Source organism: Nilaparvata lugens, chromosome X, assembly GCF_014356525.2.
Source record: "Nilaparvata lugens isolate BPH chromosome X, ASM1435652v1, whole genome shotgun sequence".
Classification (NCBI taxonomy): Eukaryota; Metazoa; Arthropoda; class Insecta; order Hemiptera; family Delphacidae; genus Nilaparvata; species Nilaparvata lugens.
In genome coordinates this window covers 95,075,945-95,098,722 of record NC_052518.1, presented here as the reverse complement: position 1 = coordinate 95,098,722, position 22,778 = coordinate 95,075,945, and the positions used below count along the sequence as shown (strand labels likewise).

General features: G+C 32.1%; 1 protein-coding gene across 2 annotated transcripts; it reads left to right on the top strand.

Annotated features, from left to right (window-relative positions):
• Positions 1 to 310: 310 nt before the first annotated feature.
• Positions 311 to 22,734, top strand: LOC111046584. Of its 2 annotated transcripts, XM_022332163.2 has the most exons (4): positions 311 to 460; positions 5,557 to 5,718; positions 16,966 to 17,073; positions 20,796 to 22,734. In XM_022332163.2, the coding sequence occupies exons 2-4, from the start codon at positions 5,607 to 5,609 to the stop codon at positions 20,900 to 20,902; spliced, it is 327 nt and encodes a 108-aa protein (XP_022187855.1). In that variant the 5' UTR covers positions 311 to 460; positions 5,557 to 5,606; the 3' UTR covers positions 20,903 to 22,734. The 2 variants fall into 2 exon arrangements, with proteins under 2 accessions (XP_022187855.1, XP_039298672.1); XM_039442738.1 differs by lacking the exons at positions 311 to 460; positions 5,557 to 5,718 and adding an exon at positions 12,614 to 13,223.
• The last annotated feature ends 44 nt before the right edge of the window (positions 22,735 to 22,778 follow it).

Sequence of the window (22,778 nt, the reverse complement as noted above, 5' to 3'; positions counted from 1 at the left end):
TATTATTATTAATATTTCTTAAAAGCTGAAAATAATTGTTAAAATTTCTGTTCAAACAATATTTAAAATTTTCAAAAAAATTCGCCCGGTAGCCGAAACAGCTGTTCTTCATATAAAATATCTCGACCATGTGTTCTTTTGAATAAACGGCTCTATCAGCCCACCTAACTTATGCATTAGAAGGTCGTCATTCCAGTGTTAAAACTTGATGAAGTATTTCATGATACACCAATGATAGTATTTGCTAATTTCGTGCAACACATACAATAAAATTCATGAATAATATGAATCTGTATCAAGAGAGTTTCCTTATTGCAAATCGAGATTCGGCCTACTTGAAGAGCTTTCCTTGTTGTTAGTTGATAGAAGGTTGGAAAGGAGGCCAATAGTGTGACCGTATCTGGTCAAGACTGGGGACTTTCACTTTCAGAGCAGGTGTTGCGTTTTCTTCTTGAAGCAGGTGAGATACTGTATTTTTCTTATCATTTAAACATTATCAAAAAAAAATATATTATATAAGTAGTGTATACTATTAAAATGTCCCCTAGACATTACCCACATTGGAATCAATCAACAAGATTCTTCTCCCCAGTATTATAAAGAAAAATACAGATTTAAAGTGGCTTTATTATATAAACATTTTTTCTTCTGAAGGAAATCCTTATCCGACTATAGTTTTTATTTTTATCAAAAAAGAGTTGAAACGTTTTTTTAAGATATTCACTATATTTAAGTGATATAGTTGGATCTATGTTTTGTTGTTTTAATAAAGTGTGGAATCAGAAAGCGCTCAGCTAATAATACTAATAGCTGAAGCTCTCAACCATGCATTGATGCGAACTGATAGTGACTTAGCTATTCACTCAACTAGGTTTAGCAGTTATCAGTTAATACGTTTATCAATGGAAGCTCAAAAGTTTTTTCTGCAAAATCAGGTTTTATACGGTACTTTATTATTTAGAAGAATTGAAGATCAAAGCACTCTATTATGACATTATTTTTACAAAACAAATTTGAACTTTCTAGTAATTTTAAAGTTTGACACACTTGAAAATGACTTGAGAGTTGGAAACATGTTGTGTAGAAAAATTTCTTACATACATCATTGGGATTAAGGTTATTTAGAAATTGAATTTTTCCAATTTTATCTTACAGCACGCTTATGAGTTGGGAGCAATGCGCTTCACAACATGACTAATTATCTGAAAATGAAAATACATAAAATTTCAACAAGTTTTGTTCATAGTGAGGTCCATGTTATTATAATGGCAGTGGAGAAAGATAAAACAACAACGTTGCCGATCGTCTGTCTTGTCAATGCCTTCTATAGACGGTAGCTGATACAGGTTTATTGATGTAATATTAACTGTTCATTCTCGTTTAAAATAATCAGTTACTGTATATCTTATTAAGCTAGAAATTTATTTTTCAATAATTTCATAATGAATTTTCATAATATGATTAAGGTAAATATTTTGTTAATTAATTATTGATTACAAATTTATTATTAACTACATTGTTAAGAGACGATCTGGCAACAGAGCAAAGTGAGAAACAGATAGTGCTATCCGCTTTTTTGAATGATAGACAAGGATAGCAATACCATTGCTAATCAAACACTGTCATTATAACGTGTACCTCATTGTTATTGGGTTTTATGATTTCATCAATAGTTTTCGCTATTAAGCTCTTGAAAGTGTGAGATTTTTAAAAATACAGTTTCTCAAATAACTTTTTGCAGTTTCAGGGCTTATAACTCTACAAAGATACATCGAAAAAATAAATACTAATCGTAGGATTGGAGAGCATTAAATTCTCTTCCATTTGATGTAAAAATGCAACTTTTGAACAACCTTCATCCCTTTAATACTAGGGGTAGAGATAAAAATATTAATATTTTCACCTCCTAAATAATTATTGTCCAAACAAAGCTTCAAAGTCAAAAATCGAGTTCCAAACATTTTCTCCAATTTCCAGATTTGTCAATTGATCTATTGTTGCAAAAGTGAAGATTTCAAACTCATCAATATAACTGCTGCATCAGTCTTGCGAAAATGCATAAAATAAAGACATTACGGTATACTGTATATCATATATTGAAGAGAATATCATGCTCTAAAAGCTTATAATCAGTATAAATTTTATCATGGATAATTAAAAATGTATCAGGCCGAAAAAACCAAAAAAATTGGAGGCAAACGTGATTTTTTCAAAAATGTCAGACCTCCAGGTTCGGATACCTCGAAAACTATGAGAGATATTATAAAGAAAGTTTTTGGATGAATGTTGTAGGAAATTTTGTAATTTTGTAATAGTCATGTCCGTGAGACGCATAGTTTTCTATATATATGCGAGAAACCAAAATGGTATCTTTTTTAAACCACCCCTACCCCCTTATGACAGGGTATGTTTACCCCCTTACTACCCCAAACAGAGCTGCGGGGTCAAAAATTGCTCCAAATCTTTCTCTCTTCAACTATTCGTTTACTGGACTAAATTGAATGCAAATTGATAAAATGCATAACATTATTTAAATGTAGAAAGGAAACCTGAGATATTGCAGTATTATTGAGTGCAATAATGAAATTCACATTAATAATAAAATGAATAATCAAATTAATTCTGTCAAATACCATAAAGCCCCATTCAATGTATTTTGCTCTTCAGTTTGATAGTCCTGCCTGACCAGGAATTGGGAGATAAGATGTTCGATTTCCGGTCCAGAAAAGATATCCATATAGAAATTATATTAATTTCCTCCAACCACGCATCTTTTATATCGATATTTTCTGTTCGGAAGTCTACATGGTTTTTTATAACGTAATTTAGATAGCCTACATAGATAAAAATTGAATTTAGATAGAAGTTCAAATTTAGATTGTTTACAAACCAAATTGAATAACAATATAACACTCACTAATCACTTAAAACTGTAAAATGATGATTAACTTTGAAAATTTGTATATACTTCAATTCAGAATGATATACTATATTTGCTACAATATTTGTTCATATAAATACAAAAATAATGGATCTTGAATAAAATCATATCGTTAGTTATGTTATCAAATCAGATATTTTGATCAAGTCAATTGAAATTTCAAGATAATATTTCTCGTGAGATAAGCTGATTGATTGCAATAGTTCAACAGCTGAACATAATTCTTTCTCACTCCAACACATGCACTCGAATCTTCCATCATCGACAGACGACGAAATTAGCTGCTGTTTTTCAAAGGATGAATAATTTATTATCCTTTTCATGTTCTTCAGCGAGTTCCCCCAAGGATGAGACCTAGTGCGATTGAATTTTTATATCATAAATTCACTATGTTCCACATTTCGTGAAAATCGTTAGAGCCGTTTTCGAGATCCTTTGGACATGAATAGATACCCAAATATATTAATAAATAAATAAATATATAGAGATTGCTCGCTTAATATAGTAAGTTTTCCGTGATTTGATTTTTCAGAACTGCTTGAACATGATAGCAAAGTGACCGTGTTTGAGAATTGAAAAAAATGTTTTATACTTTCAACTGTGTTAATTTTATTATGAGGTTCGAAAGTGAATGTTGTAGACAGATTATTGGACAAAAGTTGAAATTACTTATTTATCCTTCATACAAGTACCGGTAGTAAGTGAAGTCATTTTACGATTTATTGTTGACTAGCAGGTAACCCGTGCTTCGCAAGGGTCTATTTTTAAACTTGACAAACTGAAAACTTGACGTAATGAAATCTAGAAGAATTGAAAATAGGCCTTTATACGAATTCTCGGTTGATAAAGAATTTATATGCAGCATTTCAAGTGAATCAGTCCAGTAGTTCAGACGTGATGATGCGTCAAACATACCGTAATTTTTTTATCCTTTACACGTGTATAGGCCTACATGTTTAAGCCAGTTCTTTCCCTTATTATAGTATAGAAGATGATAGATAGATGGATGATATATCCATCTATCTATCATGTTCTATACTAGGTATAATAAAGGAAATGAATGAGAATAAATTTTGAAAGGTTTGAGATATCGATGTGCGGTTTTCACCATACCTTTTCTCTGGAAATACTGTATCGGAATCATGTATCATATGACCACCTTTCAATATTACAAAAAAAAGTTGGATTCAAAATGGCGGAAAAATTTGGGTGCGACGGAAAATCTGTTTTTATCATTCGAAAAGGAGCCCCAATATCATACCTATCTTCTAATCAATTTCCCTTTTAAGAGAGATGTTCTTCTGCTTCCATAAAACAACTGGAAGCATGACAAATAATTTAAAACTTGACAAACTGAAAAATTTATGTAATCAAATCTTGAAGAATTTAAAATAGGTCTATAACCATCCTCGGTTAAGCAAGAATCAATATGCAAAATTTCAAGTAAATCAGTCCAGTAGTTCAGACATGATGATGCGTCGAACATAATTTTCCTATACTTTACACCTGTATACATGTATAATCCAGTTCTTTCCTTTATTATAGTATAGAAGATGATAGATGGATGTATGATCATTGTTATTTTACTAAAAGATAGAATAAATTGAGTAGTTTCCCTTTCAGAGGGAGTTTTGACAACCCACAAAACTCATTTTTCATTTGAAGATAAAACGAAAAGGTGCATATGACCTTATATTTTTGCTCAGCTTGCCAAAATACTCCTCATTCCAATATTAAAATTTTCGACTGACTGTACAGTGAGTCAGTCATTCTATCAGGGCTCGAATAATTTTGGAATTTATTAAATGAAAATGGAAGAGAATAATTTCTTCATGTAAATATCAACACCTTTATTCAAAGACATATTAACTGCATGCGTTTTCATATTGCCGATACAGCATTGACGGTTATTTAGCACTTTGTCTCAAAAAACTGTTCTAGCTGAAAAATTAATAATCCATGCCACGTATAGGCCTAAACATTGCATCAGGAATACGAAGTTTCAAAACTATGTTTTTTCTAAACAGATGTTTTTGAGATAATTTCTTTGATGCAGCTGTTTCACATTCACCATATTATTATACAGAGTTTGTGAAAATGAAAATATGTATTAATTATCAAAGCAATACTATCATTATATTTATAATAAAAATATTATCATTATTATTAAAAATATTTATCAATTATAAAAACAATATTATTGAGGTTAAGTGGTATCAGGTAGAAAGCAATAATAGAAACAGATGTTCCTTTTTTAATTTCGACCATATAATTTAGTGAATTTTCAATTTTTTATGAAATCGTATGTACCATAAATGAAATTTGAACATTGATTCCGAAAAATCTAGAAGGATTGAAATTTGGGCTTCCAGGTACACGAGATTGATATTTTAGAATGCAAAATTTGGAGATCTAAATCATTCCCATTTTTCCGGTATGCAATCCACAAGTTGACATGTTTTGATGCGAACAAACAAACAAATCACACACGAACAAACACAACCCTACTCTCTTATTAGATAGATTTTCAGGGTGAAGAGGTATATGATGGTCATTTTTTTATGATAGTCGACTAAAATCATGGTAATATTAATGCAAGATTATTATGTTTTCAGGATAGTATTGGTGTAATTAGCTGTTGAACCAGAGTGGTTGAAAAGAAAGAATGAGATTACTACCATTAATTTGTCTTGCAATATGTTTTGTATTATATTTACAAATAGCCGATGCAGTACCAACCATGTATCAGAAGAACTCTAATCACATGTTGGAGCCAGGTAAGTTCAAATAAAGTTAACTATTTTTCACTAAAAATATATTTGTTATTATACTACTAACATCATTAATATTACAGGAAGATTAGGTTTATAGTCTATATAAAATTTAGCGCTATATAATATTTTAGGATTGAATAGGAACTGAAATGAAAGATTTATTGAAACAAATAAAATATTGTGTGAGGTTTGAAATTAGCGGCAAATCTACTTTCCTTAAAGATGGCGTCTTTGCCCATATGAAATACATAAGTACAAATACCTTAAAAATGCATGGACTCACATGCAGCGCTAGTGTCGTACTTGTGTTGATCATGTGGAAATCGGCCATTGAGGAGCACTGAACTCTATACTAACTGGAATGGACTAGCAACACAAAGAAAGTGAGGCAGCTGGTAAAGATAGGCAACCCGCATTGCTGTGGGATTCGTCGTTTTGTAACACATTGGCTCTTATGGGAAAATGCATTGCATAGTTTCAATTATTTCTATTTTATTTCTATATTGAATGTCTTATTCCATGGAAGCGTTATTTTTCCTTTATTAAGCAGTTCATTGTTAACTTTTTGAGGGCAAAAATAATGAAATAGGTTGAATATGAATAATGAAAAGATTTTTTTCATCTGTGACTGCAGTAGTTTTAGTATTGTCAACTTTTCACAAGCAAAGGAGTAACTTTGGGCCAGATTTCAGAGAAGCATATCATTTATTAATTTTCATTTATTTAACAAGGACAAATATAAACTGTCATGAAATGATTGGGAATGAAAAAACAGGCTCATAGTCCTTATTATTCCAATCCCGAATTTTGTTCGTACACAGTCCAAAGGAGGGCTGTGTTTAATTGAAACTATTAAACACAGTCTTATGTTTTTTTTTTATATGATATACTATTGTTTTTTGGATTATATGAATTATTGTTATTGTTAAAGGAAAGATTTATGATTTATTGTTTAAGGAAATATCTCAATTTAATAATATAGGCCTACTTACAGCAGGCTATGAATGTAGAATATTATGTAGGTGTGCATTGGTGTAATTTCAAATAATATAAGAGTGGGAGTTTCAGAAATGAAGCAAATAACGAAAAAACATTTTATTATATTATATGACTATGATAAGCAAACAGTAAAATATGCAACATAATTATCATAGTAAAATGACCAATTTGAAATTAAAAGGTTTCAAAAATTAATTACAATTCAGCTGATAACAATCTCATATTTTTTACAATAAAAGTAGGTAAATAAAATGAATTATGTGGACTCATGATGATTCAATAACACAGGATTATTGAATCTGTAATGTTAGCAATATACTAGGTAATCTGATAACATTTCAAATCATGTAAGTGTGGGAGTTTCAGAAATGATGCAAAGAAATCTATGAAGAAACATTTATATTAATTGTATTATAATTATGACCAAATTAATGATGATAATTATGATAAGCAAACAGTAAAATATGCTTAATAATTATTATAATATTGTAAATTGAATGATTGTTTATTTGAAACAGAAAGGTTTCAAAAATTAATCACAATTCAGCTGATAACAATATCATATTTTTCAAAATAAAAGTAGGTACCTAAAATAAATTATATCATCTCTTGATGATAACACAGAATTATTGATCATTTGTATTTATTCTTTTTTGAATAAAGATTGATTTGTTCTTCAACTATGTTTTTTTATTTTAGATGCTATAAAGTAGGCCTAAATTTTCAATTAGCATAGAAACTATCACCGTATACTAGGAATATATAACCAAATTTGTTGTTTTATTTCTGGTCAAATAAACTGATCAATATAGAAAAAAGTATTGGAAATGTATGTAGAACAAAAAGGTTCCTTCAAATTAATTAATAGACTAAAAATGTTCAACTTACCTGTGAAATGGTATTTCATTTCCTTTAACATGCCCATTTTTGCATCCAAATGCAACACAATACATCACCATTTCTCGGTCGTATTTTTATTCAATTCTACGCATTTTACGACAAATACATTACAATATTAAAGAGAAAAGGTTGTGATCTAATACTGATAGCCCTAATACTCATTCAAATCTGTTTTTCAACTTTAAAAATGAAAAATCGTACTCAAGAGTTGCAACAACCTGCTTAAATGTATGAGTACGAGAGAGAAGGGAATCCCTCACGGTAGGCCTGTCTCACTCACTCCGCCTTACACACTTTTGGCTGTAGCTTAGCATTGGACAGCCCGTTCCAGTTAGTATACAGTTCACTGTTGAGGAGACAACCTGGAAGATTTTATTATTTACCAAAGATCTGAAAGATTTTTGTAATCTATATTGTTTTCCTCATAATCTCTCATTGATAACATTATTGCTGTTTAATAATTTTAGTAGTGATTTGGATGAGTGGCTATTTGTGTTAGTAGCCATTTATTATTTTCTTATAATTAACAGCATTGATCAAAACCGGTCATCAAATTATTATACTGTACTGGACAGGCACGGCCCTAGGGACTTTGCCGCCCTGGGCGAGATCGGCAACTGCCGCCCCCCCCCCCCCAAGTATCCCGTCTTTAATTGTTAATCCCGGGTTCCACCCCTCCTTGAGCGATCGCCTAACGCCGGTTACACATTGGGCGGTTTCTGCCGGGGCGGTAATTTCGCCGTCGCCGCCGTTCGAGCAGTAGTCTATGGACTTGAATGGAAGCTTACACACTGGGCGGCAGAAACGCCGCGCGGCTATATTGCCGTTGGCGGAGCTGTGCAGCCGTCCACTGCCACTGCGGCTGGCGGTGTTTTGCTGCTCTTGTCTACGCAGTGGCGTACCTGAGCAAATGGGCGTTAACACATTTGGCGGTTGTCAAATTCAATCTTTCCCAGTTGCTCCAAGTCAGAGGTCTTTGAAAATCAGCCTTTTTATTTGTGTCTTGTTGTAAAGTTTGTAAGTTCTTTATAACATTTATTTATTGTTTAAGTGTTTGTGGTTGACGAGTGTGAGAAAATGAGTAAGTTAATGGAAAATGAGTTGTTAATATCATTTGTAGAACAGAGGCCAGTTTTTTGGGACAAAACCTTCGACATATTTAAGGATCGAGATGCAACAAGGAATGCGTGGAAGGAAGTGTGTTTGGTGATTAGGGGGGATTTTGAAACTCTGGATGACAAGAAAAAACTGTAATATGTTGTATATCGCTGTCGATTTGATAAAAACGTTCATTTCAATGAATCCAAGCAAGGCGATTTCTCTGTTGTATTCTTTTCCTTCGACGGCACAACAAAAGTGGTAAAAGTTGTTGCCTTTCCATTTTAAGTTAAACACTTAATAATATATACTTTTGAAAAATGTGCAAAATAAAATTAACTGAACACTCATGAAACAGTGAAGTCACAATACATTTGCGATGAAGAACTAAAACAATTATTTTGGCTACTGATCATACGTGGCGGTAATTTTGCCGCTCGATGTTTGGCGGTATTTTTTCCGCTGAATGTGTAAGCTTGACTTTTTTATAGAGGCTGCGACTGCAGTTTCGCCGCCGCGGCAGAAACCGCCCAGTGTGTAACCAGCGTTACTATTGTGTCTCCGCTGTGATGCGACACCACAGAGTCTCAGTAAACTCTAAAAAATTATGTTTAACACTATTTATTGACATTTAAACAAATATTTGACAATTATAAATATTGGGGAACAGTAAAGTCCAGTCAATATAGACATAAAAATGGGGGTTTGCTTGCAATTTATATCGTAGTTCTGATTTTTTAATATTTTATTTGGATACATGAGAGAGGTTCAGAACCAAATTCTTCATGTAAAATTCCCTTGTGCTAATACAGAGTGGCCAAAAAGTTCGTATTTTAGGTTCATTTTCCAGTTTTCAGCTATTTCCGGCAAAATCAGTGATCGGACAGAAAAATTTGCTCTTGCCTTTTTCAAGATCATAACATTCTGAATGAAATGAGATCATTCGGAACTCTCTATCTCCAATGAGTACTGAGCTATGATTTTTCAAATATGAGTGATATTTTAAGGAAAAAAATCAATTTTGATCATATTTAGTATTTGATCAACAATATATCCCGATTACAATCTAGATGTAAAATTCAAAATCCCTCTGGGCATTTTTAGCTTCAACCATCATCACCATCTATATTGTCCTCACAGTGATATTTCGCACAATGATATAAGCTCATGAGATGATGTTCTATGAGAATCAACCGTTAGTTGCACTTAATTTCAGTATTTCCTAGTGGAGAGGCGCGCGAGAACACGATCAAGGATCGCTTAAGGATCAAGCTATCAAAATGAAAAAGTTTTCTTTTTTCAATCATTACTTTCTGAGACATGAGCGCCTAAAGTTCAAAATTTTGGGACAGAACATTTCAAATTCGGTACGAGATGAATCCATACAATTCAAAGGATAAATTCTTCATGGTATTTTTGATTTAATAAAACATAAATTTTCTGAAAATATCAATTTTTGAGTTAGTTTTTCAATTTACTAAAAATGACCAAAAATAGTGTTAAGTTGATTTTTTTTGTAAATTGAATAACTTTTTCAAAAATTGATATTTTCAGAAAATGTTTCAAAATTTTCTTGTTTTATTCAATCAACAATACCATGAAGAATTTATCTCTTACCGAATTTGAAATGTCCTGTCCCAAAAATTTAAACTTTAGGCGTTCATATCTCAAAAAGTATTGATTGGAAGAGAATGTTTTCCTAAGAAAACTTTTTCATTTTGATATATACCGGTACATATCGAAAAACTTTGAAAAATATCACCAGTACAAGAAAGTTTATTTTTAGCCTTTGCACAGCCTTAAGACGTGGACTGCAACATAGTATTAGGCCTACTTAACTTGCTAAGTAATTAGATCTACAATTTCTACAAGTTTGTTTAACACACCTGTTTAATTAAGTAGAACTCGTCTGACCTTTGCAATTCCTTCACCAATTCTTCAAGATCTGGGGACTGAACTATTTTATGTCCGCTAGACCACTCAGACGTTCCTGGACATTGTTGATCTTAGAAAAGTCTTCATTAGCTCGAGGTTGAAAAACTTCTTATATAATTTTACCATTCACATTTGATATTATGAATTTATTATTTATTTGTATTTTAAAATTTTCCGTTCCTTTAAATTTGCCGCCCCCAAAACCTGCCGCCCTGTGCGGCCGCCCGGTCCGCCCACCCCTGGGGCCGGGCCTGGTACTGGAAAAACTTCAGTATTGATTTGAGGGGTTCTAAACATAATCTTAGCACAGAATAGGTACAGAATGGAAACTGTCAATAAAACGCCTATCTACCCAATGCTTTGTACATGACGCAAGTATTAGACACGTCAGGTGACCTTAGGAAGTTCCAATCCTGGTCTTCTGATTGGTTCGCGGCAGTGAACGAGATCAATTGATCCGGATCAGTAATGTGATCCGAACCTCCCATCAATACTATAGTGAGGTCCACGTTATAATGACAGTATTTGATCAACTTTGGTTTTGCTATCCTTGTCTATCATTCGACAAAGCCGGTGTTACTATCCTTTTCTAGGTTCACAACGATGCCAATTATGTTTTTGACAGTGTATTCTTCTATCTTTATCCACTGCCGTTATAACGTGGACCTTACTATATTACAATGCGGCGCTTCCTAACAAGATGGCGGATTTTTGTGTCAGGGTACTAGCCAAGTTTCCATACTGTATGTATACTGTGATCTTAGTCTGAGCACTATAGTGAGATCCATGTTATAATGGCAGTGTTCGATTAGCAATGGTGTTGCTATCCTTGTCTATCATTCAACACAGCAGATAGCGCTATCTCTTTCTCCCTTTGCTCTGTTGCCAGATTGTCTTTTAACAATATATAATTAGTAAACAAAGTATTTTATCTTGATTGTAAAAATTCATTATGAAATTATTGAAAAATATAATTTATTGCTTAATGAAATATAATTGATTATTTCAAACGAGAATGAACAGTTAATATTACATCAATAAACCTGTATCAGCTACTGTCTATAGAAGGCAAAACAGAGGATCGGCAACATTGTCCCCCACCTTTCTCCACTGCCATTATAACGTGGACCTCACTATAGAGATTTGGTCTTTGTATGAAAATGTGGAGTTTCAATAACATGAGCTTATGAAATAATTAAAAGTTTGCAAGAAACTTATGAATGCTACTACAACTGATATCAGTTTAATTGATTATGATTGCAGAAATGATGTACTAATTGATTCATCGATTTATTGGAATTCTAATTCAAAGTTATAAAATAACAAAAGTATAGATGAATAAATATGATACTAAAATACCGTCCAGAACACTTATCAATGATCAAGAAAATCATATTTTTATAAAAATTCAAAGCACAAAACTTTCAAAACCAATATTATTGAATGAATAAGGTTATTTATATAATAACCTTGTTTTAAAACACTGCATGTTTGTCACATAAACCAGAGAAATTATATAGATAGCAGTCAAGTTATATTTGAGTGAGGGCAAAATTTTAATTACACTTATTTCAGTGAATAATATTGCAACTATATTATGTCTACGGGCCTATTATTCATGAGGACTTGAATAATATACTATTGGTATCTTCAGAATCGTTTCAATTCATATAAAGATATTCGATTTTATGATATTAAGTTGTATTGCAGCGCCAAAACATCATTCTCTCCCCTATGAGTTTTGAATTTCTCGCGCTAAAATACCTCAATGGTAGCCTTCAATTTCCCAATATAGGCATAGGCACATTGATATAGAGAATATAAATTATATCAATGCATAGGCATTGTGGGTCCTCATTAAGGTCTTTGGTGAAATACATAAGTAGGAAGTTTCTCTTCTGTATGTATTCTGTGCCGTGATGAATGACCCATGATATCCATCGAACCGTGACTGCGTGACTAACCGGCATCTGCTCTGCTCTCTACAGTTTGTTTTTTCCTTGATGAATTTTGTGGATAAAATAAGGATACTGGTATATTTTAACAAGTTTTGAAGTTGTTCTTTATTTTGTGGATTTGAATCTTGGATTCCTGTTATTTGTTTTAGTTGCGTTATTTTTCTGAACTGTAAAGTTTATACCGTAATACCTAGGCTAAGCATACTATAAGAACAACATGACTGCAAATTTGGAGCCCATTCAAGAACTTCAAAATATTGCAAAAAAACGTGGTTTTCAACCACCTGTGTATGATGTATTTGAGACAGAAGATAAATCATTCAAGTGCATTTTGAAATTCTTTGCATACACTACTGAGTCAACTTGTTCATCTCAAGAAGAGGCATTAAACTTGAGCTGCAGAAACATGTTACTTTTCTGGGAGGTTAATGATGCATTCAAGATAGCATGCGACATGAATGTAACAATCAACTATGAAGAGTATCACAATCTTATTGAAGATGAAAAAAGAAGAGAAAAAGAAGCTGAAAATATTTCTACTACAAATGTAAAGGACCCGATACCTTATTTTTACGAACCTGCTGAAAAGACAAATACTGATGACCCAAAGTTTGCGAGGTACGGTATATAACTTATCTCCATTAATTATACATCGCATGACTTAATAATAAATCATTGATCTCAATTTAGGAATAAATAATTACCGTAACAAATCACTTGTTCACCACAATCATTTAAGGTAATAATAATTGCAGAAATTTTAGTACCTATTATTATTATTGGCATATGGCTTTCAATGGTGGGGAGACCCAAGGATAGTTCCACCTCGCCGTATATACAGAGTGTTTCAAAAAAATGTTTAGGCTACACACTTTGAACTATCGTAGATTTCCCGCTCTGCAAGGCTAATGTTATATTTCTACGCCAGGTGCTAGCATTATTCGTCCCTCTATGTTATATTGTCAGTTGGAATTTGTAATATCAACATGGCGGACGTACGTTTGAGTTTTGAAGAACGTGAGCAGGTTATTAAGTGGTACTGGAAATTTGAGAATGTAAATGAAGTTCAAAGAGAGTGGAGAAGGGAGTATGATACAGAATCACCTTCAAGGTTAACAATTACACGCATACGAGACAAATTTGAAGTTTATGGAGCAGTGTGTGATGTGCATAAAGGTCATTCAGGTTGACCTCGAACAGCCTTGAACCTTTTCGATTTGGAGGCACTGTAACTGGTATTAATTACCTGACAATGCTTGCTGATTCCATATTTCCTGCCATTCATGCATTATACGGTAATGATAATTTTTATTTCCAACAAGATGGTGCCCCACCGCACTATCACAGGGACGTACGAGCTTACCTGGATCAAAATTTGCCGGGCCAGTGGATAGGACGCAGGGGGCCAATCGAGTTTCCAGCTCGCTCTCCAGACTTTACACCACTGGATTTCTTCTTATGGGGCACAGTAAAACATGAGGTGTACAAACGTAAATCACGTAACCCAGACATTATTTGGAATGAGATTCAAACCGTGTGTAGAGAAATCTCATTGGACGTTTTGATACGATGTACATTCCTGAAATTCAACTACTTTAAAAATCTGGTCCGCCATTTTGAATTCAACTTTATTTTTTTAAATAGGAAGTTGGACATGCGATAAATGATTTCGATTTAACATATGGAATTTCAAGAAAAAATGAATGGCGAGAACCGCATATCCATATCACAAACCGTTTGGAAGATATTCACATTATTAATCAATAAAATGCAAATCAGAAATGAAATAGGCCTACATGAGTGGTATTGATTAATAATGTGAATATTTTCGAAACGGTTTGAGATATCAATATGCGGTTTTCGCCATTCATTTTTTCTTAAAGTTCCGTATCGAAATCATGTATCACATGACCACCTTCCTATTTAAAAAAATGAAGTTGAATTCAAAATGGCGGACCAGATTTTTAAAGTAATATTTTCAATTTAAGTAGGATCCTCAATCACTCCCACCGTCAATTTACCTTTGTGTATGAGATATTAATTAAGCCGTTCTCGGACTTTCACCCACTCTGTATATTATCATAAATATATTTATCATAAACCATCATTATATTAATACAAAACCCATTATCACAATGTGATGATAATATTGTCATTATGATTATTGAAGGTCGCCCAACTTTTTGCCCCATCTTAGAAAGTAAGTTGAGAGTAGGCCTACTACTTTACCATTGTAAAAGTGAAAGAAGTGCTCAAGTTTTGTACCTAATATTATCTCTTTGAAACTCAATCTTCCACGAGTTTCATGAACTATAAGATGGTTTTATCAATTGAAAATTACCGTACCGTATATAAAATAAAACATATAAAATTCATACATGAATGAAAGTATTATTAGGTAAGTATAATATTATACTGTATGAAATTCCGCAAAAATGGATTAACCTTCAATGGTGGAGAAACATGAAATACCAACTGGTCAAAACCACGATTTAGATGTGGTTAAGAACATTTCATTAACTGCTCTAGTATCACATCTGTTATGAAAAGAATTATGCCAAAGGTTCTATAATAATTGACTAAACTCTATGATTTACTTTTATTATATTACTATTGTAAAATAGTAATCTTTTTTATATATTCCATTTTACATTCTACTTATTCTCAACACAATGATTCATTTTCAATCATTGAGATGCACAAGCCCCTTCCCCCATGACAGCCTGATACTTATATATTTTATTTCGTTATTACTTAAATCACAATATTAGGCAAGTAGCCTTATGAATAAAATTTATTGATGTTGGATATGGTAACAGTTGCAGAAGAATGGTGAGAATGGCCTAATTAATCAAAAGCGAGATACAACGGTACTTGTATAATTTATTATTTTGGTATGAATTGTGGAGCTGGATTGCAGAGAATGCCAACTTATTATTCAAGGCCACCTGGTTTTACTCTTTCAAGTAGGCGCCTGTACTTGTGTGCGTGTGTGAGATTTTCGAGTAGGCTGTTTTTGTTTCTGATTTATTCTCAGAACAGAATGTTGGTTTCTTAAAGAATAAATCAACCTCCACTACCGAAACCAGATTCTGAGATTCGCAAAAGCCTTGTATTTGATTGATACGAGTGCAAAGTGGCAGAAAGGATATCAATACTCTGGATACTAAACTGTGCCTTGATATTAAACTGAATGCTGTGCTGGAGGAACTATTTCAAGCTATTTATTTTACTCTCTGTCCTTTAGCATTATTTTTTCAATCATTGTCTGTATACAACTTTATTTTAATAAAATCCCCAGCAAATTCTTCATTGGACATTAAGGCTTTTCGTTACACTTTTTATTATTTAAATTGGATAATCTTTTTCAATATAATTATTAAGATTATTATAAGAGTAAGAAAAAGTGCCAACTGAAATTTTTAAGTGGTCTAATAAGCGAGTTATAGGTGGTTGAAGTGCTAAATCCGTTTTCTTTCCAGATCATGAACGGTTTCGACTATATTTACAAAACTTTTCTTTAAAATTAAAAAAAATGTATCTTTTCAAACTAAAACCATTTTATTCCCCATATCGTTCATAAATAAAAAAGTAACATTTTTTGTGAATTCTATAACTTGTTTATTTTGGCATAAATCGCGAAAAAACGCATACTAGAACAAAGCCAATGATATACGGTATTGAATGTATTAGAAAATCTCCAATGGAAAATTCGAAGCCGTTTATGATCTGGAAAGAAAACGAAGTTAAGCACTTCAACAACCCATAACTCGCTTATTAGACCACTTGAAAATTTCAATTGCCACTTTCAATTTTGATTTATTTTCATTTTATGAATACAACAGTACTAGTTATTCTATTCTTTTTCCATTCAATGAAAGAATCTGAACTTGAATAATAACATTAGAAAGAATATTTTCAAGTTATTCAGAATTTGATTTTTTCAACCTGTGAATGAAAATATCATATAATAATGTTGTAAATGTGCTTTTGTAATTTACACTTTATTCATTAAAAGTTTACATTGAACAACATAAAAATAAAAATACAACTACATCTTTTAACATCTCTCATAAAACTTCAACTAGTTATTTACTTGTGGCTAAAACAGTCACCTTGGCAACCGTGTTCACATGATTAGTATCCATGTAGGGCTTGCCCACATCAATACTGTAATTATTACTAATCACCCACATACACAGACTCCTTAAAGACAAACTAAAATGAATTTTACTAAAGATTTATCAATTATCCACTCTATTTGTATCTAAAATGTGTTATTCCCTGTTGCATTTTTATGCCATCTGTATTTCTGCATAACGGTACCTATTTTAAAGTTGTTCTGTTTATGTTTTTGCAGTTCTGATACCAGTGTCTTCGACAGTGATCCCGCTACCGGTTTATAAAGTGGGAGCTGTGGTGGGAATTAAAGGCGACAAACCCAAGGAGAAAGCTAATCTGATCACTGGTAAATATATATGTTGAAGTCTTATCTCAACGAGTCTTGTCATCTTTGATTCAAAAGAGCTATACGTCCTGGGATACAACCGCATACATCAAAATTTGAAGAACATATAGAGTGAGTCATATGTATGGGAACCCTCCAATAAGTTGAAGACTGTCATAGATACTAGTAGTTCTGTGAACAGTAGACCTCACGCAGTATTCTCATCACAAGAGTACCTGATTGAAACTATAGACCTTATGGAATTACAGCAATAGACTGGCTTCTCCACACATCTGTGTAATCACTTGTCAGCTGATTTATGATGAATAATTCTATAGTCTGATTTTTACTCTAATATTGGCGTATGAAGGAGGCTCTTTTTTCCTTTTATATAGTCCTTGAAATGCAAAATTTCCAAAAACCTTGAATATACGTCGACGCGCAATTAAAAAAGGAACACATATACCTATCAAATTTCATGAAAATCTATTACCACGTTTCGCCGTAAATGCGCAACATATAAACATTTAAACATTAAAAGAAATGCCAAACCGTCGACTTGAATCTTAGACCTCACTTCGCTCGGTCAATAATACTGTAACTTTCAGGGTAAGTTATATTGGTCGAATACTCTACCTTTTAATGTACAACTGAATTTCAACACCTCATTAGGGATGACTTATGGGTTGTAACTCGAATATTTTAAATGTAAACACCCATTATGTGGTACATCATTTTAAATGCCTTTTTGAAACAAAGAAGATTGCATCGATAAAAATGTTCTATGGATTCTATGTTCATTTTTGTATCCAAAATGGCGGCTGATTGAAGTTTTGGTTTTTAAAGAAATGAGGGGTTGTAACTCAAATATTTTAAATGTTATCACCCATTGTGTGTGTGGTACATCATTTTAAAGGCCCTTCTAAAACAAGAAAGATGACATCAATAAAAATGTTCTATGATACTTGTATCCAAAATGGCGGCTGATTGAAGTTTTATTTTTTAAAGAAATAATTGATAAAGTTCAATCAGCCGCCATTTTGGATAAAAGTATCATAGAACATTTTTATTGATGTCATCTTTCTCGTTTTGTAACGGCCTTTAAAATGATGTGTCACACGATGCGTGCTTACATTCAAAATATTTGACTTACAACCCCCCATTTCAAAACTTAAACTTCAATCAGCCGCCATTTTGGCTAAAAGTATCATAGACAATTTTTATCGATGCCATCTTTCTTGTTTTGAAAATGCCTTTAAAATGATGTACCACACAGTGAGTGTTACATTTAAAATATTCGAGTTAAAACCCATAAGTCACCCCCTTATGAGGGGTTGAAATTCAGTTGTACGTCAAAAGGTAGAGTATTCGACCAATAACTTACACTGAAGGTTACAGTATTATATCTAAAACAGTCTCCAATTTATTGAAGGGTTCCCATACATTACTCACTCTGTATAATTTGTATTTATATCGAGTTGAAATCGATGCTCTGAAAATAGTATGTTTACACAAAGATCCTGCTGATGTAGGCCTATTTCCAAACAATATCCATGAATCAGGACCACATATGGAAGAATTTCAAGTACCGTTCATAATAAAAACGTAGTTCTGAGCTGCATGCTGATGTTCATATTTGATGATAATTTGAATGATGGAATTACATCATTTCTTTTCATGTTTCTTATTATATCGCTATTCACAAAATGAAATTACATAATTATAAGAATTAAAAAATCAATGTACCCTTTTTCAACTTTATTTTATTCCTCACAACATTTTTCGACTTTTATAATGTAATTTCCAAGTCATTAATGTCATTCTGAGTGAGCGAAATAAATGAATTGATTTTTTAATTCTTACATAAAAACGATTACAATCCTCTAGCCCTTACCAAGAAAATGAATATTGAAATTACAATGACATTAATGAACTGGAAACTATTTGAGCAATCAATAATCAAAATCACACAAGTTTTTGTCCCATTATATTACATTTCAAATGACTGTTTATTGCAGTTCAAGAATTATGGAGTTTTATTTTTACAACTGTACTGTACTTACATAATTTATGAAGTTCGGATGCATATGCCTTTTTCAGCATACAATATTGATGCTAGATATTTTCAAGTTTTAAAAAATTGCATTTATATGTTTTGTCAAGTAATGAGTTACAAATTTAGATATACTGGTACGGTACCGTACACTGAATTTGAATGAGAAACTTAAATACAGATTAAGTATCAAGGTTTTTGAAATAATTGAAATTTATTCATAGCACTGACAATTCACAAACAAAATGAATGAACTTTTCTTAAAACAAATCAGTACAATTATTTACTATATTTCTTACTATAATACAGTATGTACAAAATACAAGAATGACCCGATTTTAAAAAGCTATATTTATTAGGAAGAAGGGCTTAACACTAACAAATTGCATACTAAAATGCTCACAAAATATTGGAGTTTACGAAAATGCATTATAAATGTTCAATATGTCCTTCATTGGCAGCACGGAACATCTAGTCTGCTGCTTAATTCATCGCAAACTGAGCGTAAGGTGTGCTCTGTGCTCTGTCACTGAGGCTACAGCCGCTGATATTCGCTGATATGTCCCCTGACATAACACCATGCGATTTCCTGTGGGGATATGTTAAACATCATATTTACGTTCCTCCCCTTACCTCGTGACATATTGATGAACTGAAAACCCGAATATCAGCGACAGAAGACACCTTACGCTCAGTTTGCGATGAATTGAGTTACAGACTAGATGTCGTCCGTGCAGCAAATATTTATATTGAACATTTATGATGCATTTTCGTAAACTCCAATATTTTGTGAGTATTTTAGTATTCAATTTGTTAGTGTTTCAAGCCCTTCTTCCTATTAAATACAGCTATTTAAAATCGTGTCATTCTTTTTTGTACTACACACTATAATACTATAGCAGATGGAATTAAATAGAGAATGCATTTACTCAAATGCTAATTAATATATAATTATTATTGAACGAAAATCCTAAATAAATGCTGCAAATCACCCCGAAGACCTCTGACTAGTTGGCCGCTATGGCTTCGTATAAAATGAGCGCTGCTATCCAGAGATTGTCAGTTTGGTGTAAGGGCAAGCATTCCTGACTAGCAATTGGGAGGTACCGGGTTTGATTCCCGGTCTGGCAACTAATTTTTGGATAGTAGTTCTCATCGAATTTCCATCTAGCTGTTAGCCCTGTTGTCAATGTCCGCAGTAGCAGAGGTCTTCGGGGTGATTTGCAGCATTTATTTAGGATTTTCGTTCAATAATAATTATTATAATATTATATCTTATTACAGGTGATGGTTTCTTGATCCATTTCGAGCTGCTATGTATTGACACACTTTTTTCTATGTAATTAAACACGACATGCAGTCAAATATTAAGTAAAAGTTTGTAATTATTCACTTAATATTTGACTGCATGTCGTGTTTAAATACATAGAAAAAAGTATCTAATTATATATTACTTTGCTGCTCAATGTATAAGCTCTCAGTTTACTAGTGATTTATAAAGGTGTTACAACAGAATCAGTATCTCAAATCGTTTTAATGCATCATTAGTTTTGGCAATAACAAATCCAATATCCAATATGTTACGAATAATTTTCTATCCGAATTATAAAAAAATCCATAAACTGTTGAATTGTTACTAAAATATTCATTCAGTGAAAAAATGTTTAATATTTGACTTCACATTTTCCAGCCGCCATTGCTAAGAAGAAACTACTAGAGCAAGAAAAGAAAGACCGTGAAGCCAAGATAAAACCAATCTCCAAAGAGGACTTCCTTCTTTCAAAAGATCTTCTCTAATTGTAAAACTTGATAATAATTATTCTCAGTAAACATGGGGAAATACCTCATGCATTCCTTAATTTTGTAAGATATATCTTCATCATAATATTTTATTATTTCAACTACCAAATCTACTTGAAATATATTATTTGATGTTTTTTAATACCTTAGAAGTGCTCGATCAAGCATGTGGAACAAGTACCATATATTGTACTACTCATACGCAGGAGCTTTGGAAAGTATATGCCCAGTATGTAACTAAAGTTATATACCAGTATAAAACTAACTACACTTCTGTATTATATTATGCTCTGTATTATATTATAAATACTTTTAACTACCAAATCTACTTGAAATATAATTGATTTTCTTTAATACCGTAGAAGTGCTCGATCGAAGCATGTGGAACAAGTACCATATATTGTACTACTCATATGCAGGAGCTTTGGAAAGTATATGCCCAGTATATAACTAAATTTATATACTTTATAATTATACTTATATACTTTATAACATATACTTATATAACTAAAGTTATATACCAGTATATGAAACTATCTACACTTCTGTATATGTTGCGAATAATAGTCTACATTTCTAAAGCATTAATTATTTGAGTTATTTCAAATCTGTCAGTATATTCTGATTTTTATTCACATGACACTATAAAATTGGACAACTTCAAGTTCACAGTAGAGCTATATGAATCTTGTATTCACTCAAGCAGTTGAAAATCATGAACTGTTATCAAATCGATTTGAAATACAGTTAGAATTTGTGTATTTCAGATCGTAGAACTTGAGTATTCTATCCATACTTGTTAATGCAATATACTGGGCATGCTTTCCAATTCACACTCCTGTATGAGTACCGTAGGCCTATTCTAGTGTTACAGTCGGTAGTGAGTGGTGAAATCTCGCTCAGTAGTGAGAAAAATAGATTTGAAATATATTTGGGATTTGTGGATTAAATATCGTAGAACTTGAGTATTCTATCCATACTTGTTAATGCAATATACTGGGCATGCTTTCCAATGCACACTCCTGTATGAGTACCGTAGGTCTATACTAGTGTTACACTCTATGGTCTTGAATCCACTAATTTAAAATATTTCAAATCGAGTTGAAAACAGTTCATCATTTTTAATTAACTGCTTGAGTAATAAAAGATTCATATAGCTCTACAGTGAACTTGAAGTTGTCCAATTTTATAGTGTCATGTGAATAAAAATCAGAATATACTGACAGATTTGAAATAACTCAAATAATTAATGTTTTCGAAATGTAAACCTATTCGCAACTAATAAAGAAGTATAGCTTTCTTATTAATTTAGTAAGCCTATTTGTCAAATTATTGATGTTTTAATGGATCCAAAATCTTCTGTATCACAAATAAATGTGTATATTATTTCTGTTTATAAGAAAGAAATAATCGAAGAAGTCAAAATGAACACTGCTCTAAATCCCAATATAATAGATCAGCACAAGTTACCACAATAATTGTGGTAATTAAACAATTATTGTTTCTTTTTATTTTATAATCTCAATTGAGAATACTATTTTTGTGTTAAATATTTTCTTAAAATGTATGTTATTCAATTTACTTGTGTACTTTTGTGTTGTGATATACTAATATGAAAACTTAAAAAAAAATTGTATCATTTTAATCATTAATGAAGCATTGTAAAGAATTTTACAATTTAAGCAATCTTTACATTTAAGCTTTGTAAAGAAGATAATATGAAAACTTGTACCATTTTAATCATTAATGAAGCATTGTAAAGCATTAAAAAAATCAAACATTCTTTACATTGTAAAGAAGATATTTTTATTAAATTTGTTTCTACTGTAGCTGAATTCGAGTCATTCTCCATACCTATAGTATAGTTCATGAC